Raw genomic sequence first — 24652 nt, 5'->3', positions numbered from 1 at the left:
GTGGGAGTATTAGCTCATGGGAGTATCCCTGGCTCACTATTTCCCTGTCTGTGGTCAATGAAAATCATTCCTCTCTGAAATAGGAAATCCTGTCCCCTAGCTTCAGCTCTGGGTGGAGGCCTACGCGATCTCTGTCATTCAGTGGATTTGGGGGGGCTGAGATCCCTCTGAACTTCCCCCCCAGACCTCAATTCCAGTATTTTCTCTAGGGGAATCTTTTGTCTCCAGGTACATCTGTGAGAATGAGGAGCAAAAGGAGCGCTTCTGTCTGAACTGCAGAGAGAGGAAAGCAGCCCAGGTGTACAGAATTGTGGAAGATGCTGGACCACAGAAACTATATTACTTTTATGAATGGTCTGACAAGATTTTGTGAAACCACAACCAACCTGGCTTTTCCATTATATCCTAATGGCACAAAACTAAACCATCTATCCCAACTTCCCGAACTTTGTTAGGGAGATTGTAATTATTTTTTTAGATGAAGTTTAAAATCCTGAAATCACAATAAAACTTACTTATCTAAATGAATGGGTTTTTCTATGGCAAGGGATAATTGGGCCCATATTATTTATTTTATTATTATTTTATTTTGCAGATTGATTAAATGGGCCAAGTAGATTTGGGAGAGATTGTTTAGATAAATGATAAAAATAACTAGAAAAGGTATAATTTTGTTTAGTTTTGTTTTCTTTGATCTTCAAGGGTTTTTGATTTGGGGCATTATTTTTTTGGTGGGGGGAGGGAGAGGGTATGTGGATTTTTAAAAAAAGTGGGGAAAACTCATTTTATATTTTTTCCACTGGGAGAAAATGATCTTCTCTCACTTAAAATGAAAATTAAAAACTGCAAAGAAAGTGTTACTGTTAAAAATGAAAATTTTTCATAATAAGGCTTTAAAGTAAAAGTGTTACTTTCTCTCTCACCTTTTCATCTTTTCCTCTCACCTATTCAGTGGGGGGAAACAGTAAAAAGCTGAGAGAAGGTGGGAATTTCCACACAATTTTACAATGAAAAATTTCAAATATGCCAAAAATTCCTTTTCCCCCCAAAAAATTTTAGTTTAATTTTTTTTTAAAAAACATTTAGTTGTAAAAAAAAGGAGGGGGGGGGGAACTATTTGACAAAACCCATTTCTCACTGAAAAATATTTTTTAGAAAAATTTAAGCCAATTCTAAACTAAACATAACTATTAATATTGTCCCTCACTGTAGAGCAATATGGTTTTATTTATGTCCAGGAACTCATATAATAAAAGATTTAATCAATTAAACAATTTTGTTTATTTTGAAGAAATGTTTGCATTCGCTTGCAGTTCGAGGTCATGTAGAGTATACTTCTGAGCTCCATTACCCTGGACAGATGCTGAAATAACCTACGTGTAGAGCATGATGATTGTTCAGGTCCAAAGGAACTGAAAAGTGACCTTAATAGTGAGTAAACTGATTGGCTTCTGGGAAGAATTTTGAGTTTTTAGAACTTGATAGCCTCTAAATCTTGTATTATGGTTTAGGATTGGGTTCTTTTCCGAATGCTTATAATACAACTCATCAGTGAATTTAAATGAATCTCCAGGCTCCACAATGCAAATTGTTAAATTTTATTGCTTACCATCAGACTGTTTACAGACAGAGAAGAATTTTTGATCACAAGATGCTGTTTTCCAGGTTCCATCAAGGTCTAGATAGACACAAGCTATTGTCTGCTTTGGCTCGTCACTGGCCCACTTAGAATACCATATTCTCCATTTATCCATCCATTTGCAATTGCCATTGGTCTGGAAGCAAAATCAATTCAAGGGTGGCTTTTAGCATAATTATAGCATTATATAGTATTAAAGTAGTATAGAATCTATATATAATTTAAAATTTGAAGTGTACTAGTGAGCACCTCTTGTCAGCAGCACAGGAATAATAAGATTAGTAATGTCACATTGTAAATTTATTATTTATATAGGACCTACATTACTATGGAACTGTACAAGGGGGGAAGTGTGCTGAACAAATAAGCTAGAATAATAAAGTAGGTTATAAAAGAATACAAACAAAGTAGGTTGCAGCCCTTATAGCTGAAATTCTTTAGGAAGCTGAGAAGTTGTAAATTGTATATTTAAGAAAGAATCCAAAAGAGACTACATTGGGAATTTTTTTTAAGTAGCCATTAGGGAACCTTAGAAGTGTGACATGCAGAGCTACCCACTGGGATAAACAAACATACAACAGAGAAGGAAGAGTTTAAACTACTGTTCACTAAGTTTAAGAAGTGGTATAAAGAAAAATGACCTCTTTTACCTGCTGCTGGTCTTCAGCCCCTACCTCTACTTCTGTGGCTCTTCCTTTTCCACACAGTCTGCTTCCTTACCTACCAAGTCTTTCAAAGGCTGCCCTCACCCACTGCTTCGCTGCTCTCCTCTATGTTTCCTCCTTTTCCCATTTCTATGGCTTTATGTCTTTCCACCACACCTTGTACCCATAACTGCCTGTTGCTTGTCTCCTTCACGTATTTTGTAGCCTCCCTCATCTTCATGTCTTGCTGGTCTCATCCTTGCATTCTGACAGGATTTCATAGAAGTTTCAGATGCTCAGTGTGAGACCATAAAGGGTGCAGCTAAAAAGTCTTGTGATAATAGATGCTCCTACCATTTAAAAAGGGAAGAAGAGTTCAACTATTACCTGGAGAAGCAGCAACATATTTGTTGTTCTTACCACATTGCTGTTAAGAGCAATCCATACAGGCTCCCCATATTCTAACACCTGGAGCCACAGAAATGACTGGCTGTAGGGATCTAAAATACTGGCAAGTTCTGAGGATTTCTCCTGGCAGTTTTTTCGTGCCTCTTCCCATTTCATTTTGGAACGGATGACTAAATAGCCACTATCACCACAACGGGTAAAGTCAGAGGCTGGAATTGTTGTTGGGGAATGAGACAGTTTAGGGTCTGTAGCAAAAAACAAAACAAAACATGCAAAGATAAACTTTGGGTGCATAGATTTGTCTTGTGCCAGTGAACAACAAGCATCTGCAGTCTTCAAAACTTAAGTAGTGTGGCATTAATTATTAATGAAAAAACTTCCTCGCTGAACATTCATGAGAAATTGGTATTTTCAAAACATCAGTGAACACTTCTGACTGAAAACTCTACATTTTGAGGTTGGGGAGGGTAGCCTGGTAAGCAAAGTGGAGTAATGCAGTAGTGGTTTACATCTACAATTTTGAATTCATACCTGGGTAGGCCAAAAGTGAGAGTGAGTTTAGTACCATTTCCCTAATCCCTAGAAGTCATTTATTCCCAATACAGATCCACAACTAAATTAGATACAATTAGATTTCACTGCTCAAGAGAAGATCAGGACTAGTAGACTGTTATAGACCCACCATGAGGTATACTCCAGTTGCTATGGAACTTTACATAACACTGGCCCAGGCCATGCCTAGATCAAACAAGCGCCACTGCATTACACCCTTAGCATTAGCATTAACATCCCCACGTGGTAAAACAAAAAGGGAAAAGTAGCACTCCAATTCTGGGAAATCTTACTAGCTACTTAGTTGCTTTCATTATCATTTAGCTTTTTTTTAATTATTATTATTTGCAAAAACTTAAAGCTTACTTACTAATAATGGTAGTTCTTAAAGTATGTATCGCCTATGCAGATCCACTCTCTTAGGGATGCAAACACAAAGCACTCTAAATGTTAAAGTCAAAACCCTTCAAAAAGCTGAGACTATTGAAGCCACATTCATATACCCTCCTGGTACCAAATGTTTGGAGAAATTAGGGACTGCAGTACTTCTGCCCCTTGGTTCCATTCCAGTGGTAGAATGTCTGCTTCAGGGAACATACCATGTACTCATGGCTTATGCACAAAGAGACACCTGGACAGATTTTGCAAAATGTTACTCTGAATGCTCCCTTCTGTGCCATGGGAAAGAGGGGAACATGTGACCCTATATATTTATTTTTATGGCGTGCGCTAGCATCGTTGAGGCAGAGAAATTCATTTCACTTAAGAAAAGGATTGATCTACTGTGCATACAAACCACGGTTAATCCACAAACAATTGCAAAATGACTTTTTAATGTGTTTTTAGTTTGCAAAACTAGTGAAACAGAGCTCACCACTGTCCATCTGGCATATAAATCCTCTGGCTTCATAACATGGTTCATCCTTCCATTGCCCTATCTTATCAACAGGACCTGTTTTCATAACAACACAATCCAGCTAAGGGAAAAAAGCATATATGAATTACTAAAAAAAAGTCAGCAACAAAGAAGAAAGCCTTTTCCTCCTTCTGGAGCTATAGCCCTGGGCAGTTTCAGTCCCTGTATTCTTGCACATTTGAATTCTGCTGGTATTTGGTGTGTTATTTACATCCAGCAACACCTTCTCCCATGTGGCATTCTTTTACACACAGCTGCTATTCCGAGGGGCTGTTTCAGTGCAGCTACTTCCTCAACTCTAGCCTCTGCCTGCTTATCAATTTCACATTTTTATTATTCTGAAGATACTGGAGAGATACTACTATTCTTGAGAAGAGAATTAAATACAAAAAGCAAATGTACTAAAATAGGACTAGAAACATTCTGTCACAACATCAGCTTTGCTTTTTACCAATTACATTTCAGAGTTAAATTTAGGGATTGACAAGATGGCAAGGAAATGTTTAAAATAAACTTTTAGTCGTTCTTACTGTGAAGGAAAGTACTGGTGGGGTGTGAAAGGAAGATGTAGAGAGATAGAAGGAAAAAGGATGGTCAGAGTCATCATTGTCTTCTTGGATTTGAGTCTTAGGCCACATCTACACCACAATTTACATTGGTGTAACTGTGTCGGTCAGGGGTGTGAAAAGTCCACACCCTGAGCAGAGACGATCATGACGGCTGATAGTGGGGGAGCAGCGAGAGGGCAGCTGGCTTCAGCAGTATCACTGAGCATGCTCAGTACAACCCAAGCAGCATATCATCGGGGGTGGGGGCAAGCATGTAACCGCTCATGCCCCCGCCATGCATTGCCTCTGCCCCAGCGCGACAGTTATACCGACCTAACCTCCGGTGTAGAGAACACTATGTCAAAAGGAGAGCTTCTCCCATTGACACAGCTACCACCTCTTGCTGAGGTGGATTAACTGCTGACAGGAAAAGCTGTCCCCTCAGTGTAGTAGCATCTTCACTACAGCACTACTTTAGTGCTGCTCTGTATGTGTAGACAAGCCCGCAGTTGTTGTGATGTCACTGTCCTTTCAAAATGATGTTCTGAATGGGGTAGTTCTACATATCCATGAGATCATGCTGCTCATTTAATTAACCCCAATCAGGACCATTCTATCTCCTATTTAGTTAGGTCTTTGGGTAATAATGTTCACAAAGGGGGAAGGACAAGTCAACTGATCAGACTGGTAAAAACTCAGATATTTTAAATAAAACCCCCACAGGTTAAAGATGGCATAATAGATAATTTACACCCAATTTCAAAAATGTGTAAAGTGTGTGTATGTGGTGAGGGGATGCGGGTGAGAGGGAGGATCAGAAGGTGAATAAATTGGTAGCAAACAAAAATAATAAGAGTGACATATTCCTTCATTTTACACTCTCCTTTTATTTTTGATCATTTGTACTGTTTTACTAAGCAAGGAAAAGATTCCGTAGCAGCTAACAATCAGGGGCAGGTACCGGATGTGTGTGCATGCGAAGAATAAATGGATGGGTAAATGTAGAAGAAATTGGGAGAGGCATGGAGTGAGTTGGGTCTGGAGAATGTGTCTGTGGGTAGGTGGAAAGGCTGGGAATAGAGTGGTGTGAAAATGTAAGTTTTGAATGCATGGAACGGATGAAAGAGGGGTAAATAGGCAATATGTCAATGCAAATCAATATATATCTGTGCAAGTGTATGCAAAATTGTGTTAATTAAAATATACTAATTTTTTATTTCAAATGTTGGCAGGGATGCATGAGGATTTTCCCAGTGTTAACTCACCATAAAACAATGAACCTGGTTGCCAGTTTCTAATTTCTTCCAGTGCTACTTCAGAAACGTCTATTGACTTTGAAATATCTTCAAACTAACTATTCTTTAAAAAGATTGGAAGTAAAATAAAAGTCAAATACATGTGGTCTCTTCCCAGCTCCATAGATACATTTTCTCTTTTGTTACCCACAAGCTCTTTCAAAACAGACGGTATCTCTTTTTATGTCAGTAATACATTCAAAAATATTCTCCAAAACAAATCGCTAATAGTTTCCTCTTATATCATTGTGACTGAAGTCAGCCCATCTTTCCTACAACATTTTAGAACATCCTTTCAAAATTCACTTTGTTCTTACTTGAGAAATAGGGGAGTGATGAAAGTCACTATTTAAACTCTCCTCTTACATCAACAGAAGACCTGAACCTTGCAATATTGCCACTCTATTCCCAAATGCAACAGACATGAACAGTAGGAAAACAAAGAAGCCTACATAAGAAATAAATTTAGCAAGTTTTTAAAGTCGGATTGCCTTCTCCAATGACAGGTTTCAGAGTAACAGCCGTGTTAGTCTGTATTCGCAAAAAGAAAAGGAGTACTTGTGGCACCTTAGAGACGAACCAATTTATTTGAGCATAAGCTTTTGTGAGCTACAGCTCACTTCATCGGATGCATGCGATGAAGTGAGCTGTAGCTCACGAAAGCTTATGCTCAAATAAATTGGTTCGTCTCTAAGGTGCCACAAGTACTCCTTTTCTTCTCCAATGAGTTTATTCAAACAACAAGGGGTCCGGTAGCACCTTAAAAACTAACCTATTTATTTGGGCATAAGCTTTCGTGCATAAAAAACCAACTTCTTCAGATGCATGGAGTGTTTATTGGAAATCTCTAATTAATGTTTACCTGATGCAGATTGTTGCCAGTCTCTGGCTGCAGAGAATCATATAGGATGATTTCTCCAACTACAGGTGAACCTGCAATCCAGTTGGTGTAGTAGACACCACTTCCATCTGCCCAAACAAAGTGGAGCTCAGAATTTATATCATTCAATCCAATCCAGGCATCAGTTTTGGCATCTTTTAAGTGGTAAGTAAGGAAAGCTGGAATAAAGCCAAATAAATGTTTAAAGGAAAGGAAGATGCATGAGGAAGGAAGGGAAGGAAATCTGGCACATGCCTTCCTCTAATCAAGGAAGATGCCAGCATGTCCAGAATTAGGGCACAGTTACAAAAAACATACAAAACCTGCTTAATTATTTAATTTTAAATAATCTTGTAAATGCAATATTTTACATCTTTAGATTAGTATCTGGCAGAGCAGAATCGGGCCAGAACCATGAATGCAGGCTCTTGGCTGGGAAAAGGCTCAGAGGACAAAAGGCCTGGATCTGTGGAGAAACATGGGTAAGGGCAAAGCACGGCACCATATCTAAGGTCAGTGAAAATCTACCAGGTCCTGCCTGCTCATATTGTTGTTCACTCATGAGTTCGAATTTAACATCCATGTATCTGAATTCAGTGTCTACGTGGTGAGTTAGTGCACAGCAAGCCAAAATGTGTTTCTGCAGTGCGGCAGCTTGCTGTGCACTAACTCGCTCTATGTACGCTGCTACGGTGCACTAAAAGTTCTCTAGCATGGCAAGGCACCCTGAGATGCCCCATAATGAATAGCACCGTAACACACTACATTTAAGGATGAGCATGAATGGCAGTAGGGGCAGGTGAATGGTGCATGAAGTTGCTCTTGTATTGAAACAGCTGCGATTAATATTGTTGCCCATTGGCCTGAGCAGTTAGCTAAAATTCAGGATTTTTTCCCATTAGGAGGAGAAATTGAGGACACAAGTTCAGGGGTTTCTTTGGTGTAATCCTGTCTATTTATGAAGAAGGTACACAAAGTCCTGTTTCCCCGAGCACAGTAGAAACCAACAGCAACAGGTAGTTTCCATGCTCAGTACTTCCACACTTATCTTGCCAGTGAGTCCTGTGTCCAAGTATTTCTGGCTCTCTGCTCCTTCCCAGGGTTGTACTCATGACTGCTTCTCTTGCTGTTTGCTAGCTTTTTACATCCCCCCTTTCCCGCCCCACACAGACACACATACATAGGTGCCAGGTCTGTGAAATTTTTGGTGGGGTCCTGGCATCTGAGGATGAAGTCCTGAGTGGAGATATAAAGGGCAAAGTCCTCTATACTTTGGAGCTTGGGGGTGGAGCCCCCCCAAGTAGGAGAAAAATTTGAAAATATTCTCAGGATGCAGCTCCAGAAAGAGAAATGGCATCTTATTAAATTGGGTGGGCCCCAGGGGGACCCCACAGGCCTGGCTCCCTTCTCCGGAATGTGACACGGCAGGTTGGTAACCTGGGTGGACCCTGGGGGAACCCGCGGAGCTGGCTCCTCACTCTGGAAAGAAAGATGGTGGCTCAGTAATCTGGGTGAATCCCAGGGGAGCCCCCAGACCTGGCTCCTTGCTCCAGAAGGAAAGATAGTGGCTAGGCAACCTGATTACTGAGCCACCTTCTCCCCTTCTGGAGCAGGCCCAGAAGCAGAAAATGTGGAGGAAGCAGCATGAGGAGATGGCATCCTCGTCTCCTCCACCTCTTCTGCTTCTAGGCCATCCCCAGAAGGAAAGATGGTGTTTCAGTAACCTGGGCTGTCCAGGTTATCAAGCTGCCATCTTTCTTTTTCATAGACCCATATAACCAGGTGCCCATGCACACAGCTCAGTCAATCCTCTAGCCACTGTGTTTGCAACCACTCCCAGGATTTGCCATGTTGCCCAGTGCCTTGGCCAGTAGACTCTTATTGTTTCCAGCTATCACTATATTAAGGGGGCTTATTTGTTCCTTTCATTGAGCCTGAAAGAAGGATTCTTAGTGTACCCATCCACTTTAAACAAGTCTGTATTTGTCTATATAGATCAAACATCCACTTGATGGCAGACATTAACACCTTCCAGAATAACAATATGTAGAGTTAATATCTTTTACTGGATCACAAGAAGAGCTCTGTGAAGCTCAAAAGCTCATCTCTTTCAGCAAGAGAAGTTGGAGAAATAAAAGATATTACCTCACCCACCTTGTCTCTCTCCGGCTATGGCTACACTAGAGGCTACACTGATGCAGCTGAGCTGCTGTAAACTCTCTAGCGTAGCCCCTTGAAGCCGACAGTAAAGAGCTCCTGTTGACTCAGTGAATCTACTCCCAACAAGCAGCAGCAGGTATGTTGGTGGAAGAAGCTCTCCCACTGACATAGCACTGTTCATACCAGTGCTTAGGTTGCTGTAACTTATGTCGCTCGGGGAGGGTGGCTTATTCACACCTCTGAGTGACATAAGATACACTGATGTAAGTGGTAGTGTAGACATAGCTTAAGTTTAGTTTCGGTTAGCTTACCCACCATTTCTTTCTTTCTTTCTTTATGAGTACACCACTAGACTAAACCACTTCCCATGTGGTGTGGCATGGGAATATGGGGTAAGCACAGAGAACAAACTTTTAGCACCACAACTACCACCACCACCCAATATACCTGACGTTTGCCACCTCCATCTGCCTGGCTGGTATAATAAAGGACTTTTATGTGTTATCAAAATATATATTTCTTAGAAGGAAGGTTCATTAATTCTTTCACCTGAACAATAACAGGAAGCGATAGTATAATACACACTCCCCTTTTCTGGCATGCTTTTCTTTGCAAGAATTGATTGTTGTCTCATCTAATCCCTAAAGGGTCTATGTACTGTACCTTGCACTTGTTCATTAGGTATGCTAGCCAGGTTTCCTCCGAACTTTACACAAGTTCTACGTGCAGGAATCCACATAACTCTATCTTCATCTCTGGAGCCAAAAACTTTGTAACACTGTGGGGAAAAGTCAGATATTTACTTTATCAGGAAAAGAAAATAGAAGCTAATTGAATTGTATTAACTATAATATATATTGTTCAAATTCAGATCTGAATTTCCCTTATTCTTATGATAAATGCAATGTATTGGAGATGTTTGCTACCATACCTTATTTCTAAACAAAAGCCAACTTTCAGGACACCCTCCTGGAGGAGAAAGTGCTGTCACAGCAAATGTTGAGTTTACAGTACTACCATGCCTTTCACAGATAAAGGCATTTGGAATACCACAATTGATATCATTCCACAAACCTGAAAGCAAATTAAATATAGAAAATAAGCCATTGGATGAGTTTGACATTTCTGGTGAAAATCTATCACCTCCCCATGTTTTTATTTCCCCTGGAATGCCACAGACTTTGCGTCAAGTCAACTGTCACTTGTTCCTGTACTTGGAAAGTTTATTAACTACATCCCACCTGCAATGCTTGCACAAAGGCTTTGAGCCTGCTAATCCTTGGGTGGTGCACAATTTAGGTATCTGGACTCCTGTGTAAGTGGGAACAGAGATTATGTGAGGGAGACGTACAGTTAAGCAATTAATGTACTGTTATCCTGTACTCTGAGCCAAAGTTTCAAGCGTTTAGGCACCCATTTCCTTATTCTCAAGAGCTCAAACTGAAAAAGAGACAGCGTGTGGCTTACTTTGAGGAAATACAGGATTAAACACAAACCTCAACATGTGTATTAGGCACTTAACTATGTTCCCCATTCTTTGGCCAGCCTTACTCTGGTTACCAGCTGGGGGTGAAATCCTAGCTCCAGTGAAGTCAATGGCAAAACTCCCATCAACTTCAGTGGAACCTGGATTTTGCCCTATTTGTCTGCAGAGCAGTAAACTTTTTAAAGTGGGCTGGATTCCCCTGCACACCTGGTTCCACTCATAACTTTTTAGCTTACACTTTTGCCCAGCACTGCATTTGCCTGGGTGGGATATAACCCCCAAGAGTGAGAATCATTTATTATGGGTACATTGTTTTTCCCAAAGTTATCTTTTCTACATATAAAAAGAGCGGAGGCCAGTTAACAAACATATGGGGAAAAGATATAGCCACACAAACACATATACACACACAAAAGTCAAAATGTGTAGCTCACCAAAGTTTTTATATAAGACCACACAATTTTCTTCAGCATTTGCATAGTTTGGCTCATTTTTCGCCCAAGCTACGTCGTGCACTGGGCTTCCATCCATCCAGCTAAAAAACCAAAAAGGCTAGTAATTACTGGTTAAATTACTTTGTTTTTACAAAAGAAACAATGCAAATCCATTTGATTTATTACAGAAATCATTTGATAGAAATATCACAAGTGCACAAGTATATTCACTACTTTGCATATGTGATGTTAGGCTCAACTTCCGTTAGGATTAAAGGTAACTAAAGCCCTGCACATAAGGTCAAGAATACAGTACACATTTTATTTTGCATGGTGATTATCTCTGTATTCATAGCACTTACATTCCCAATAAAAAATCCCTTCATTACGATGCAGGTCATTTAATACATAATTAAATTCACCGAGTTTGCCTTTCAACACATAATATAACTACCTAAAACCATTTTTATAACTGCTTTTTAAGAGTCAGGTGATGGGATGAAACCCCATTTTAGCTGGAAAGGAGTTTATAGCCAATTAGTTACCTCTGTTGCACCTATGCTGTAATTAATTAGTGGCTTCTCAGCCAGAGGGGCGTGGCCAAGCAGTATCTGGTGATAAGTTAATGGACATGGGGGCATCATCAAAGGGAGAGAGTTCAGTCTGAAGGGAGGAAACACATGGAGCAGAGTGACTCCCATGAAGGGGCTTGAGACAGAGTCTGCAGGAGAACAGATACCTCAGGAAGGCAGCTGGAGGGGCCAGTGTCCAGTACTGGAGCTGGGGAAGAAGACTCTCAAGTAGCTGAGAAAGGAGACTGAAAACAGAGCCCCGAGGAAGGGCTGATTGTTGAGAGACTTTGGGACATTAGGTCTGAGCTTTTGTTACCCCAAAAGGGATTTGACTTAGCTGCTTCTCAGCCGGAAAGCTGAATTGCACGCAGAGGCCTACAGGGTTGCTGGAGGTGAAAACCACTACAACAGCTCACCAGGATACAAGGGGGGATGCTGGTGATGATTGTGCACCCTAACAAGTCCCTCTAAAATCAATGCACTACATACCAGATGTTAACTACTCCATGGAATAAAACTAGATATTGCTTGTTTACTTACATAAACTGTTGATCGACACTCAGAATTAAACCAATGAGATATGACTCCTTTTTGCCATTTCTTAAAATCTAAACACAAGGATGTGATTTTAATTAAGTTCTTCCATATATATAACAAAAACTATTTGATATGAAAAGCAGATTCTTTTCAAATTATTTGGATTGGAATAACCTTGTGGACTGTCTGTATAGCTGACAATGACTTGCGACTCAGTGGAAATATGGATCACATCTGCAAGAATACAAACTTTTGCCTCATTAGCTTGAATGCTTTCCAGCTAGTTCTGGATGCCATACTGCTATAATCAAAGCAGTTAGAAATGTATCCAGGCCAGCCTGGCAAGCACATTCCTGATTTTAAGAGAATTCTTTGTGGGGCACTGTGTGCAGTGCTGCACAATGCCTCCCCGGAAGATTACTGCCCTGGTGAGGCTGCGGGAAGGGTAAGTATTCCTTCCTTAATTTCAGGAAGAATCTAGTTTAAATTATTTAGGTTGTTCAGGGTAAAAAAGCACCTACATGTTTTCTTTTAGATCAATCCGTTAATTAACTGTGCTTCAAAATCTGCCTTCTCTGTTTGTTCATATTCTCTCTCACACACCAAAAGCACCAGCCTAATGCAGTGATTTTTTTGCAATAGTGACTTTATGATATTAGCAACTCTGTTAGTTTCCACACTTGCAATGATTTGAAAGTTTCAAGGGCCTGACTGTGCAACACCTGATACAAGCAAAACATCCACTGGATTCTGAGGAGTATAATTGACTAAGACCAGATATAGTTGACTTTTGAGCCTAATAAGTGGAGCAGCAGCAGGATCTGACAGCTATTATTTTGAACATTTAATTTTCTGTTAAGAAGCTGCCTTATATATGTCCTTTTTCAATTAATTTTCAAATCTATTAGACACTGTAGTGAAGAAATCATGTAAAAATGCACATTCTCCTGTATTTCATAAGCATATGTGACATATGCTGACTATGCTTCGAGCAGGGGGTTGGACTAGATGACCTTCTGGGGTCCCTTCCAACCCTGATATTCTATGATTCTATGATTCTATGAAGTAATAAATGTTTGCTTACGTATTTCCATAGAAACTTTCTTTCACTGTTGCTCTCAATGACAACAAGATCTGCAAAATGCTTCTTGCAGAACTCCCTAGCTTTTTCCAAGGGGACACTTTCTGTGCTGAAAAAATACTGCTTGTCCCCATATATAATCCATCCATCTTCAGTGACTTCATACTCTGCAAGATAAATAATGAAACTCCATGTTCTGTACCTAGTGTGCATTAAGGTAGGCTATTCTTGTTATACTGTACTATTCTCCAGGTAAGATGAAATAGACAGGAGCTTACTGGCAGAAGAGCTTGTTTGTTCTGGTTTAAGTGGTGTTCCTGTAAAGGAAAGGAAAAATTAATTTTCTATATTTTTGACATATGCTCATGATATTAAAGGAATTTTTTTCATTCAGCAAAATATTATTTTGAGCCCCCAAGTTTTTAAGTGTAAAGAAAACATGAATCCCTCCAATGTACTGGATTTTAGCAATCCATCCTATGACTTACACTATATATTACTTTGATATTTGTGTAATAAAATGTGTTTTATGGGGGTGAAACTAAAGTATGCCTTTGGGAAGAGTAAGAGGGAAAATACAATGCAGTACGTGGTATGCTCCAAATCACTGGTATGTTCAGATTGACTCCCCAGCTCCTACCACTTTAGCAGTAATAGAAATGGAACTCTGCTGTTTCTTCCACTGCTGCTAGCCCTTTAACTATAGGGCTTCAAGATGCTCCAGAACTGAGGTACAACTGCTGGTGGCCTAGCACCTCTCAGCCCTGCAGCGATTTTGAGTCCTGCAGCTGGATAAAGGGGGGGTAGCCTGTCTACTGAACATTCTTACGGGTTGATTTGTTAGACGAAGACCTACTTTGATTGTCCTTCCAAAGATGTAAACAGGGGAAGGACAGGACAGGACAGGACAGGACAGCTTGCTGCCTCCTTAAAAGCCGAGGGGAGGGATGTTGTGCAGAGGCCTGTACTCAGAGTTCTCCAAAGTAACAAAAGCCCAACTCAGTCTGTTACATAAAGTTGATTATGAAAGTCATCCAAAGTTAAAGCCAGGAAGACTGAATTAGTCCAAAAAACAGGCCTACTGCTACAACCCAAGGACCGTGTTGAGATTGCGACTGGTAAACAGAGGAGGCTGGAACTGGAAATGAATGGACCAAAACTGGTGTGTTACAAATTCGGCTTCTCTGGTGGACAAAATGATGAGGTGGTGGGCTATTCTGCCCATCATTCCCTTTTGGGGTCCTTAAAAGAGACTTCAGAGGGAGGGTCAAAATAATTAGAAGAGTGGACTTAAAGGACTGAGCTTTACCAGCATGGCTGCCACCCCTACCATCTCTTGGGACACCAGGATCCACTGTGCCACCATTGGAACTTCCCTGTCCTGATCCTGAGAGATGTGAACAGAAAGGACCAGACAGAGGGACCCAGATGACTTTGCCACCTCCACCCCTTCTGGCTAAACCTGGAATGCGAGACCCTATCTCATGTGTCCTTTTCCTTCCTTATTTCTTCTCTTTTCTCTGTCTCTCTTTTTTGCCTTTTGTTTAATAAGAGATGAGTTTAAGTAACCAAGACAATCTCTTTGCACCACTCTTGTGAGCCTGTGACTAATGAGGCAGTGAAAGCAACACCCTAAACAACCTGATGCTGATAGAAGTTTACCAGGTCACAGAGTGGCTGATAACAGCTGATGCTGTGTCTGTGCATCTACACCAGTGAGACTGCAGGTAAGACTCAGCACCAGAGACAGAAGCTGTGTTTGCTGTTCTTTTCTGTCTCCTTTTGTGTGTGTTTTTGGTCAATGAATTACTTTAATGACATTGTTTTAAGGTCTGAATTAACTCCATCTCATTATAGCTGTGAGATACCATTGTGTCTCAGTCTCGCTGCATGTCCCCTTATGGAAAGAATGATTCTCAGGGTCACACTAATTAGTCCAGCTAACTGGTCATTGGTTTTTTTTGTCTAATATTCTAATTTAAAATAGAAAGTAACCTACCTTTCTCTATTTGACAAATCCAATCGTTAAAATGTTCACAGTGTGTATTAATCCAGTCCATGGAAAACTCTTCATTGACTGTTCCACAATGTTCATTTCCATGCTCATTACTAGGTTCAGAATTATACCAGTTTTTATACCTCATCTATAGTAGAAACACAATTGGTTTAATTTCAAGCCAGGCTCTTGCTTTTTGTGCCAACAGCACATGGATGTGTTATGAAAGCAACATATTCAGCTTTTGTAAGAAGAGATATCAAGTGGGGCTAAAAATTGAGTGGGGAAAGGGAACTGCATTATATATCTGCATGCAGTAACTAAATACATTTTGGAGAAACTGTATTATATCTTTGTCACAGTAATATAATTGCCTCCAAGTAGTCAGGGTCCTTCAATAGCCCCTACTTCCACTTGTTTTGATGGTATAATCTTAAAGACTAATGGGCCCCACTGGATTCCAGAACACTCTGAGGGGATTGCTGTCCAATCATTTCACCAGTGAGATGATGGCCTACTGGAAGATTATAGTCATCTTCAGTCCATATCCCTTAATGAACTGCCCCCAGTTGCTCCAAGGATGATGAAGTTAGAAAGATAGCTATACAGCTAAAAACTAAATCACTCACTGGAGAGCCATCACTCCAAAAAAAGCCCTCATCAGGATCCAGGCAAAATAAACCAATCCAGAAAGGCCGAAAAGACAGTCCTTTGTCCCTAAAATGTGTGATAGAAATAGAACAACACATAACTATAACAGGATATAGGTCATCATTATACACAATCAATGTTAGTACTTACAGCAGTTCAGCAAATTTTAAGGCTCTCGATATTTATAGGCTCTCATATCTGTTGGAGGCTTAGAGGCATACTCAGAACTTTAAACCTAATAAGTTAAATTAATTGTGTCAGGATCTGCAGATAAATATTCTGGTACATGGTAGTGAAGTCTTGACACACACCTCTGTATAGGAGACATCTCAAGTACTAAATTACCATCAACTAACTTTGATGGAGATTTTCAAAAGCAGAAAGTGCAGTTAGGCATCTAACCCCCATTAATTTTCATAATCATCAAAGCAACACAAAATATTCCCTTGTGTGACAAATGCTGATGAAAAAAAATTGTTAGCTTGTTTTTATTTTTTAATGTTTCATTGTTGCCTTCTTTTAGGGGAAAAAAAATTCCACATAGATTATGAACTACTACTTTGTTTGAAAATAGTTTAGCAAATATTCTTTGATTGGATTACTGGCCTAATGGGTAGATTGCTGGGCTCAATGGGTAGTGATCAACGTCTCAATGTCTAGTTGGCAGCCAGTATCAGGTGGAGTGCCCCAGGGGTTGGTCCTGGGGCCGATTTTGTTCAACATCTTCATTTAATGATCTGGATGATGGCATGGATTGCATCCTCAGCAAGTTTGCGGATGACACTAAACTGGTGGGAGAGGTAGATACTCTGGAGGGTAAGGATAGGGTCCAGAGTGACCTAAACAAATTGGAGGACTGGGCCAAAAGAAATCTGATGAGGTTCAACAAGGACAAGTGCATAGTCCTGTACTTAGGACAGAAGAATCCCATGCATTGCTACAGGCGGTGGACCGAGTGGCTAGGCAGCAGTTCTGCAGAAAAGGACCTGAGGATTACAGTGGATGAGAAGCTGGGTATGAGTCAACAGTGTGCCCTTGTTGCCAAGAAGGCTAACGGCATATTGGGCTGCATTAGTAGGAGCATTTCTAGCAGATCAAGGGAAGTGATTATTCCCCTCTATTCGGCACTGGTGAGGCCACATCTGGAGTATTGCGTCCAGTTTTGGGGGGCCCACTACAGAAAGGATGTGGACAAATTGGAGAGAGTTCAGCGGAGGGCAATGAAAATGATTAGGGGGCTGGGGCACATGACTTACGAGGAGAGGATGAGGTAACTGGGCTTATTTAGTCTTCAGAAGAGAAAGGTGAGGGGGGATTTGATAGCAGCCTTCAACTACCTGAAAGGGGGTTCCAAAGAAGATGGAACTTGGCTGTTGTCAGTGGTGTCAGATGACAGAACGAGGGGCAATGGTCTCAAGTTGCAGTGGGGGAGGTCTAGGTTGGATATTAGGAAACACTATTTCACTTGGAGGGTGGTATTGGAATGTGTTACCTAGGGAAGTGGTGGAATCTCTATCCTGAGAGGTTTTTAAGGCCCGACTTGACAAAGTCTTGGCTGGGATGATTTAGTTGGTGTTGGTCCTTCTTTGAGCAGGGGGTTGGACTAGATGACCTCCTGAGGTCTCTTCCAACCCTAATCTTCTATGATTCTATGAGTCTATGAATTCAGTCTTAGTTAGTCTCTCAAAAACACAATATCATAGTGCATCATTAAGGAGAAATGTTTCGGTCCTGGCTAGTTGGACAAACAGAAAATAGTTTGGAATCACAACCCAGAAGGGAAACTCCTTTTAATTCCAAGAGAAGCTAAGGAGAGTGTAGCCCAGAAAGAAGAAGTCTATTAGATGTTCATGGTAGGTGAATGGGATACGGACTACATAGACTTGGAGCCTGATTCTTTGCAGTGGTGCAAAAATAAGTGAAAAGTGAATGGAAAATGCTACAGATCAGAATGACAGCATTTTACACCCACTTGACCCTAATATAAATGGCTATATATTGTGCAGGCCAAAGGAGGATCAGGCCCCTAGTACTTAGTGGTCTGTGATACTTGTCCATAAACAATAGTAAATTTCGGGATTCTGATCCTACGTTTTGGCTTTTTGTCTTGGTGGGTTAAAAAGCCAACTAAACTGATGTAGACAGCAGATCACTCATGCCATCTTTCAGAGTGGTACCAAAACTGGCAATAAAGCCATTTGTGACAGATTTGGAACTGCTCTGTAATACTTTATGAATAATATATATTGACCTCGTTTTTGGGATGTTTACTGTATGAATATATTGGGTTAACTCAGTAGAGAACTGTCTTGGAAAACAGGCAGGAAAGAAAAGAATGGCTCAAGCTAGCCACTTCTCAGCAAACATTCAAGAGTTGTTAAGAGACAATGCCAGAACTATTAGCTTGGATGGTTTGGCCTCCTCTTCAGCCAACCTGCAAAATGGTTTCGACCACGAAGGGTCAAAGCCTGGCAACACAGACGAACAAAAGAACTATAGCTAAGTTGAAAGAGGGGCACACTCTCAAGGCAGTAGTTTGTTGAGGGGAACCAGACTGAAACATAAGAAACTGTGGCGTGAGTTGGAAGAAGTTAGGCCTGCTTGGGTTACCATCAGGGTCTAAGACAAGACATTTATGACAGACATACATGAAGACTGTTTGTTGTTTTAAAATCCTTTTTTCTCTAAAAAGGCTTTGTTCCTACAATGTTCAAATCAACACTTTTTTAAAAAGAAGGCTGTCTGATCTAAAGTAGAGTGAATACTTAATTGAAAAATCTGAAAAAAATCACTTCCATTTGAACTTAAATGACCTTTTTTTTTCTTTTTTTTTCTCCCTGAAATGAAAAGGATGGGAAAAAATGATTTTGAGTAGAAAGAAACATTTCCTTCAACCTGAAATGATTTTTTTCTGTTTTACCTTTTGTTATGGGTGTCTTTTCATCCACACTTTAAAAAGAAAAACAACAACCCTAATTTTCAAAATGAAACTCTGCTTCTGAATGAAAAGTCAAAATACTTTGTTTTGAAATGGCCAAATAGTTTGGATAACCCCCAAAATGCATTTTTGGCAAATTTACTATTTCCCCAGCTGTAAACTGATCTTTGTATACCACTGGTCACAATCTCCTCAATGGAAGAACTGCAGGTGCCCCAACTCAGCCAGACCTGCAAGGTAATAGCAGTTGATACACTGGGTCCTGTAGCACAGGATCAGTCAAAGAATGGGAGAATTGCAAAATTCTACCCTGGAATAGGTAAAGGCATGAGACCTAATACCTGAGCCGGAGCACTCAAAGAAACCGTAACGGGCACAGAGATGCAGCTACCCCTGTAACCATTGCACCATTCACTGAAGATGTTTGAGAGTTGCTAACCAGTCTATACATCACCCCTGCTAAAGAATGAAATTTCACTGGAATTTCAAAATTCAGCCTTTTAAACATGGATTCAAGCTGTGGGGCTCCTCTACATTGCACAGCAAAACACGCCGGTCTTAATTCTAATGTGCACCAACATGTTACACACTAACAGGCACATGTAGACCCTGCTGGCATGCACTAAAAGTTCCCTAATACACATTAATGAAGTAACATTGAAACAGTACTACATTGACCAGCACTAAGGAACTTTCAGTGCATGCCAGCAGGGTCTACACGAGCCACTTAGTGTGCCTCATGTTGCTGCATGTAATAGGGTATACTGGCTCTTTAAGAGTAGAGGGGATCCAGAACACTCTGTTCCGGGGACCTGGAATGAACAAAGGCCCAGGAAATAACCTGGTAGTTGAAGAGAGGAAGTAGTCCCAGGGAATAAGGAGTTGGATGCAGGGAAAACCCCAGGATGCTGTTCTGTTAAGGGCCCGGTATCAGGAGCCATGGAATGTAGGGTGGGGCAGGACTCCCCTCTCTTTCAGCCAATTGGGAGGAGCTCTCTGGTGTAGGACCGTAAATTGATTGCCTTCTTCCTTGGAACAGGGGAGATGCTGGCAAGACAAGAAGCCAGAGCCAGAAAGCTGAACTCCAGGGAGAGACAGCTATGAGAAGCAACCCTGTGAACAGCGGGCTGTGGCAGAAAAATAGCTCTGTGTGGATGGTGGAAGAGCCAGAGATAAGTGTGACCCTTTGGATTGCAGCGATGGGACTTAATGGGCAGGACTGTTTGTGGGCATTAAACCATCCCCAAGTGGAGGGTGGTAGGACTTATAAGAAAGGCTGTGGGGAGTCTAAGTGGCCCTGTGTGGGGGAGAACAAGGGGAGGCCACTGCAATGGGCACTCTGACCAAGAGGGAATGCTCAGGAAGTGACAGCCCTGTTGCAATGTGCATTAGAATTCACACACCTGTGGGGTGTATTGCTACACAAAGTAGACAAGCCCATGGAAAATACCTATGACAAAACATACCAGGCATGGCTGAATTCCAGTGAGTGAACAGAACTGCTTCACCACTGGTCCACTTGAAAGTCGCATGTTTCTCTACATCTGAAAGACCGATCCAAAAATATTTTTCAGGCCTCAGCCCAACCAGACTAGTTAGATAGGCTTGCTCATATCTGTAAAGAGAGGAAGTGGCAAACTGAGATTAAACCTGTTTTTCTCATAATTTGTAATGTCCACAAATGACTGCGATTTCAAAAGCTTATCAAGTGCTGGAACAGGTGTATTTCTTCTCTGCTGCGAGGCACCATCCCCTCTCTATAGCTACATTAATGGTGTTTCAGTTTTCAATGTCCTTTAGCTATTGTATATCCCTGTCAAGTTTCCTTCCCCACTCTGAACTCTAGGGTACAGATGTGGGGACCTGCATGAAAGACCCCCTAAGCTTATTCTTACCAGCTTAGGTTAAAAACTTCCTCAAGGTACAAACTTTGCCTTGTCCTTGAACCCTATGCTGCCACCACCAAGCGTGTTAAACAAAAAACAGGGAAAGAGCCCACTTGGAGACGTCTTCCCCCCCAAAATATCCCCCCAAGCCCTACACCCCCTTTCCTGGGGAAGGTTTGATAAAAATCCTCACCAATTTATATAGGTGAACACAGACCCAAAGCCTTGGATCTTAAGAACAATGAAAAAGCAATCAGATTCTTAAAAGAAGAATTTTAATTAAAAAAAAGTAAAAGAATCACCTCTGTAAAAATCAGGATGGTAAATACCTTACAGGGTAATCAGATTCAAAACATAGAGAATCCCTCTAGGCAAAACCTTAAGTTACAAAAAGACACAAAAACAGGAATATACATTCCCTCCAGCACAGCTTATTTTACACCCCATTAACAAAGGAAAATCTAACACATTTCTAGCTAGATTGCTTACTAACTTTTTACAGGAGTTCTGAGCTGCATTCCTGTTCTGTTCCCGGCAAAAGCATCACACAGACAGACAGACCCTTTGTTTCTCCGCCCCCCCCCAGCTTTGAAAGTATCTTGTCTCCTCATTGGTCATTTTGGTCAAGTGCCAGAGAGGTTATCTTAGCTTCTTAACCCTTTACAGGTGAAAGGGTTTTGCCTCTGGCCAGGAGGGATTTTATAGCACTGTATACAGAAAGGTGGTTACCCTGCCATTTATGACAATCCCTCTTTCACTTTCTCCATTCTCCCAGACCCTTTCAAACTATCCCCTTTCAGCCCTCTCTTTCATCCAGGATCGCTGTCTCTCACCTGTAGGTCCTTCGTTTCCTCCCAGCTCTCATTCTGACTTTTTTGTGTTTTTCTCCTTCTGCTTATTTTCCCCACTTTGTTCTTCATTATCATGCCATCGTCTCATGCTGACACCACTCTAAAAGGGGAAACCCTCCTAGGCTTCAATTTAATTTACCAACTTGCATTTGGATTTTTGTTTTGGATCTGAATAATCCTTGTATTGCTACCTTTTTTATAGGGACCTAGCACCCCGAGATATTGTGATACACTCGTAAAATTTAGCTTCAATAACATCTGTTTTTATGTAAAAATGCCCCTCTAAGCTACATAGTTTGTAGCATGAGTAACTGTGCTGTACTGAACACTAGCTCTTATAAAGCAGAGACAGCCATGGCATGGGGTGGTATCTGGTAAAGCAGAAATGCAATTTTCCAAAACGAAAATGTTTTTTTTTTCTTCTCAAATGTAATTTTGTAGAGCTACAGATGCAAACGGTTTTACTTTTTACCGGCTTGGAGAACTGTCAAACGTGAACATCTCAAAATATAATATTTAGTCTGAAAAAAACCCATGTATTTTCTGAGTAACTTCTCATGAAATAGAACATTTTTGGTTTTAATTCAAACCATTTATATTTATCTGTTTTAACACTAGAATTTTTTTTGAAAAGTTCTTAAGTATTTTAGCATGTTCTAAGATTATTCCATCAAAAAGCACAAATTTAAAAGTATTTTTCATACCTGTCTCCAACAGTTGTTAGATAACCTTTACTCCTTTCACAAGCTTTCTTTGCCTCTGAAAATGTTACAAATGTATGTCCAATCAAGTAACAGTAAAAACCATGTCTTTCCCAGCCCTGTCAACATCAATCAGGAATGACCATAAATTAGTAACAGATTGTGATATAATATATGGACTATACTCTATCCTTGCAAAATGATATATTAATTTGGAATCCAATAATAAAGTTACAAAAGTAACTAAGCCTAAGTAAACATCCACAAACCTACAAATCAAAGTGATGATGCATTATCCTCTTTTGACAATTAACAGCTGATAAATAGGTGTTACTACAGTTAAAAAAATTATAATCATACAGAATAGACAATTTATTCAACAATAGAAACAAATATATTAATGAATTAATCAATGTCCTTGATCAAAATAGAAGATGGGAGTGTTTGTTTTGTAGTGAAGTGCTGATATAGTTGATGTGGAAAGAACAGTAACTCAAAACAAATGGGAATATTTGGTTAGGGTTTCCTCTGTCTATTTAACTAAGGCCTTGTCTACACTACACAGTTTTGTTGACAAATGTGGGGCAGTGTACACACAACAATGCTCCTGCTATGCCGACATAATAAAACCATCCTGACAAGCTGCACAGAGCTTTTTGCAACAAAGTAAGAGCAAGGCAGTTTCAGTGTAGATGCTGCGGTTGCTTGTGTCAACCTAAGTGGCCTCCAGAAGGTGTCCCATAATGCCCATCATGACTGCTCTGGTAAGCAGTTTCTACTCAGCTGCCTTGCAACCAAGTACACAGACATGCACCTTTCTGCCTTTAAAGCCCCAGGAATTTTTGAAATTCCGCTTCCTCACATTGCATCTTCCCAGCTGACCATATTAGCTTTCTCTAGCAAATGTGCTCCTGCCTGGAGTGCTCAGGAGTTACTGGATCTGTTGGGTCTGTGGCGAGACAGTGCTGTGCAGTTGCAGCTCTGATCCAGCCATAGGAACTTTGACATCTACAAGCAGATTACTTGTGGTATGGATGAGAAGGGGCACAAAAGGGACATGCAACAGTGCTGTGCTAAGAATAAGGAGCTGAGGCAGAAGTCAAGGGAGGCCAACTGTTGCTCTGGTGTGGCGCCAAAAACATGTCACTTCTAAAAGGAGCTAGACACCATCCTCAGTGGTGACCCCACCTCCACTGACAAGAGCCCTGTGGATACTTTGGGCAGACTGGAGGCAGCGGCCAGTGGAGTCAACCCCAAGGACAAAGTGGTGGACGAGGAGGTCAAGTTGGAGGGTGATGTGGGACGGGCGACAGGGTCATCTGGTTGCATGGCAAGCCAAAAATCTCTTTTTTACTCTGGAAGGGTCTAGCCAGTCCCACCAATCCAGCTGTGGCATGCCTGAAGTAGGAGAGGGGAGCTCTGGTAAGTACTCATTTTGCTTTGATAGTGCACGGTGACATGCAGTAGAGGTGTCCTTTATTTAGTTTGTTAATGCACACTGAGATCTCCCGGGAATCCTCCATAGAAATCTCGAGGAAACTTTCCTGCAGATACTCTGCAATCCTCTGTCAAAATTTCTTTGGCAGAGTGCTTTGTTTCTTCCACTGTTGTAGGAAACTTTGCTTCACAAATTGGCAATTACTTCTGGAGGAACCAAAGCAGCATATGGACCCAGTCTGAAGCTGCATACATGCGGGAGATGCACCCTTACACCTTCAGTTACCCTCAGTCATCTGATTTCAGCTTCGATTGCACCCACCTATGGAAAATGGTCCCAGTATTCAGAATAGTGTCCATAGATACTTGGACTGCTCCCCTTTGAAACCACCCACTTTGTCCCATCTTGCACCACCACCCCCCAGTCAGAACTCACCATGTTTAGTGCTCTGGCTGTGCTGCATGCTTCCCAGGGAAAGTGAGAAAGAGGCATATGTAACTTTAATGATTCAAGACTGAGTGCACACACAATACAGACTTTGTGTATTGTTTCTTTTGCTTCTGCAGATATGCCCTTGATGGTAAGCTCCTACATACCAGTGGAGCACCTCTGTCAGATAGGGAGGTGAAAGAGGAGGAGTAAGGAAGACATGTTTTGCAAAGTGCTGCATCATCAGATCAAGCCATTAGTGAGCATGAAGAGAAACAAATTAAAAACTAGAACTGGATAGCCAGGAGAGGAGACAGGGCCAGGAGTACATAATAGAGGGTCAGGAGCAGGTATCCATGGAGGACCAAACAGAGATGCTGAGGGCCCTGATTGTGCTACAGGTGGAAGACATGTGTGCTCGACTCCCCCTGCAGTCCATACAGAACTGCCTTCCTTGCCCTCCCCAAACACCCCACACACACATTCCTCTCACATTCCTGGTTCGTTGCAGTACCTCTTGCACTCCACCCCAGGGACATTTTCCATAATGACAGTTGGACTTACTCACAGCTATGAGATCCTCACTTCAGAGAGTGCTGCTCACTGTCAT

The 24652-nt window shown here is 41.1% G+C and overlaps 1 protein-coding gene across 1 annotated transcript in view; it reads right to left on the bottom strand.

Annotated features, from left to right (window-relative positions):
- LOC141981927 (macrophage mannose receptor 1-like) overlaps window positions 1–24652 on the bottom strand; it is a 48096-nt gene that overhangs the window by 7144 nt on the left and 16300 nt on the right. The window contains exons 10-23 of the mRNA XM_074943548.1: window positions 22179–22294; window positions 20188–20352; window positions 15778–15865; window positions 15152–15296; window positions 13431–13469; window positions 13156–13319; window positions 12075–12142; window positions 10963–11063; window positions 9974–10116; window positions 9706–9820; window positions 6865–7061; window positions 4118–4220; window positions 2704–2936; window positions 1610–1775 (exon numbers count right to left, since the gene is read on the bottom strand). Of these exons, the coding sequence (XP_074799649.1) occupies window positions 1610–1775; window positions 2704–2936; window positions 4118–4220; window positions 6865–7061; window positions 9706–9820; window positions 9974–10116; window positions 10963–11063; window positions 12075–12142; window positions 13156–13319; window positions 13431–13469; window positions 15152–15296; window positions 15778–15865; window positions 20188–20352; window positions 22179–22294 (1843 nt within the window). The remainder of the gene's footprint in view (window positions 1–1609; window positions 1776–2703; window positions 2937–4117; window positions 4221–6864; window positions 7062–9705; window positions 9821–9973; window positions 10117–10962; window positions 11064–12074; window positions 12143–13155; window positions 13320–13430; window positions 13470–15151; window positions 15297–15777; window positions 15866–20187; window positions 20353–22178; window positions 22295–24652) is intronic.

The sequence above is a fragment of the Natator depressus genome, chromosome 2 (genome assembly GCF_965152275.1).
Source record: "Natator depressus isolate rNatDep1 chromosome 2, rNatDep2.hap1, whole genome shotgun sequence".
Taxonomy (NCBI): Eukaryota; Metazoa; Chordata; order Testudines; family Cheloniidae; genus Natator; species Natator depressus.
The sequence above is the reverse complement of the archived record's forward strand: the minus strand, read 5'-3'. Positions and strand labels throughout refer to the sequence as shown.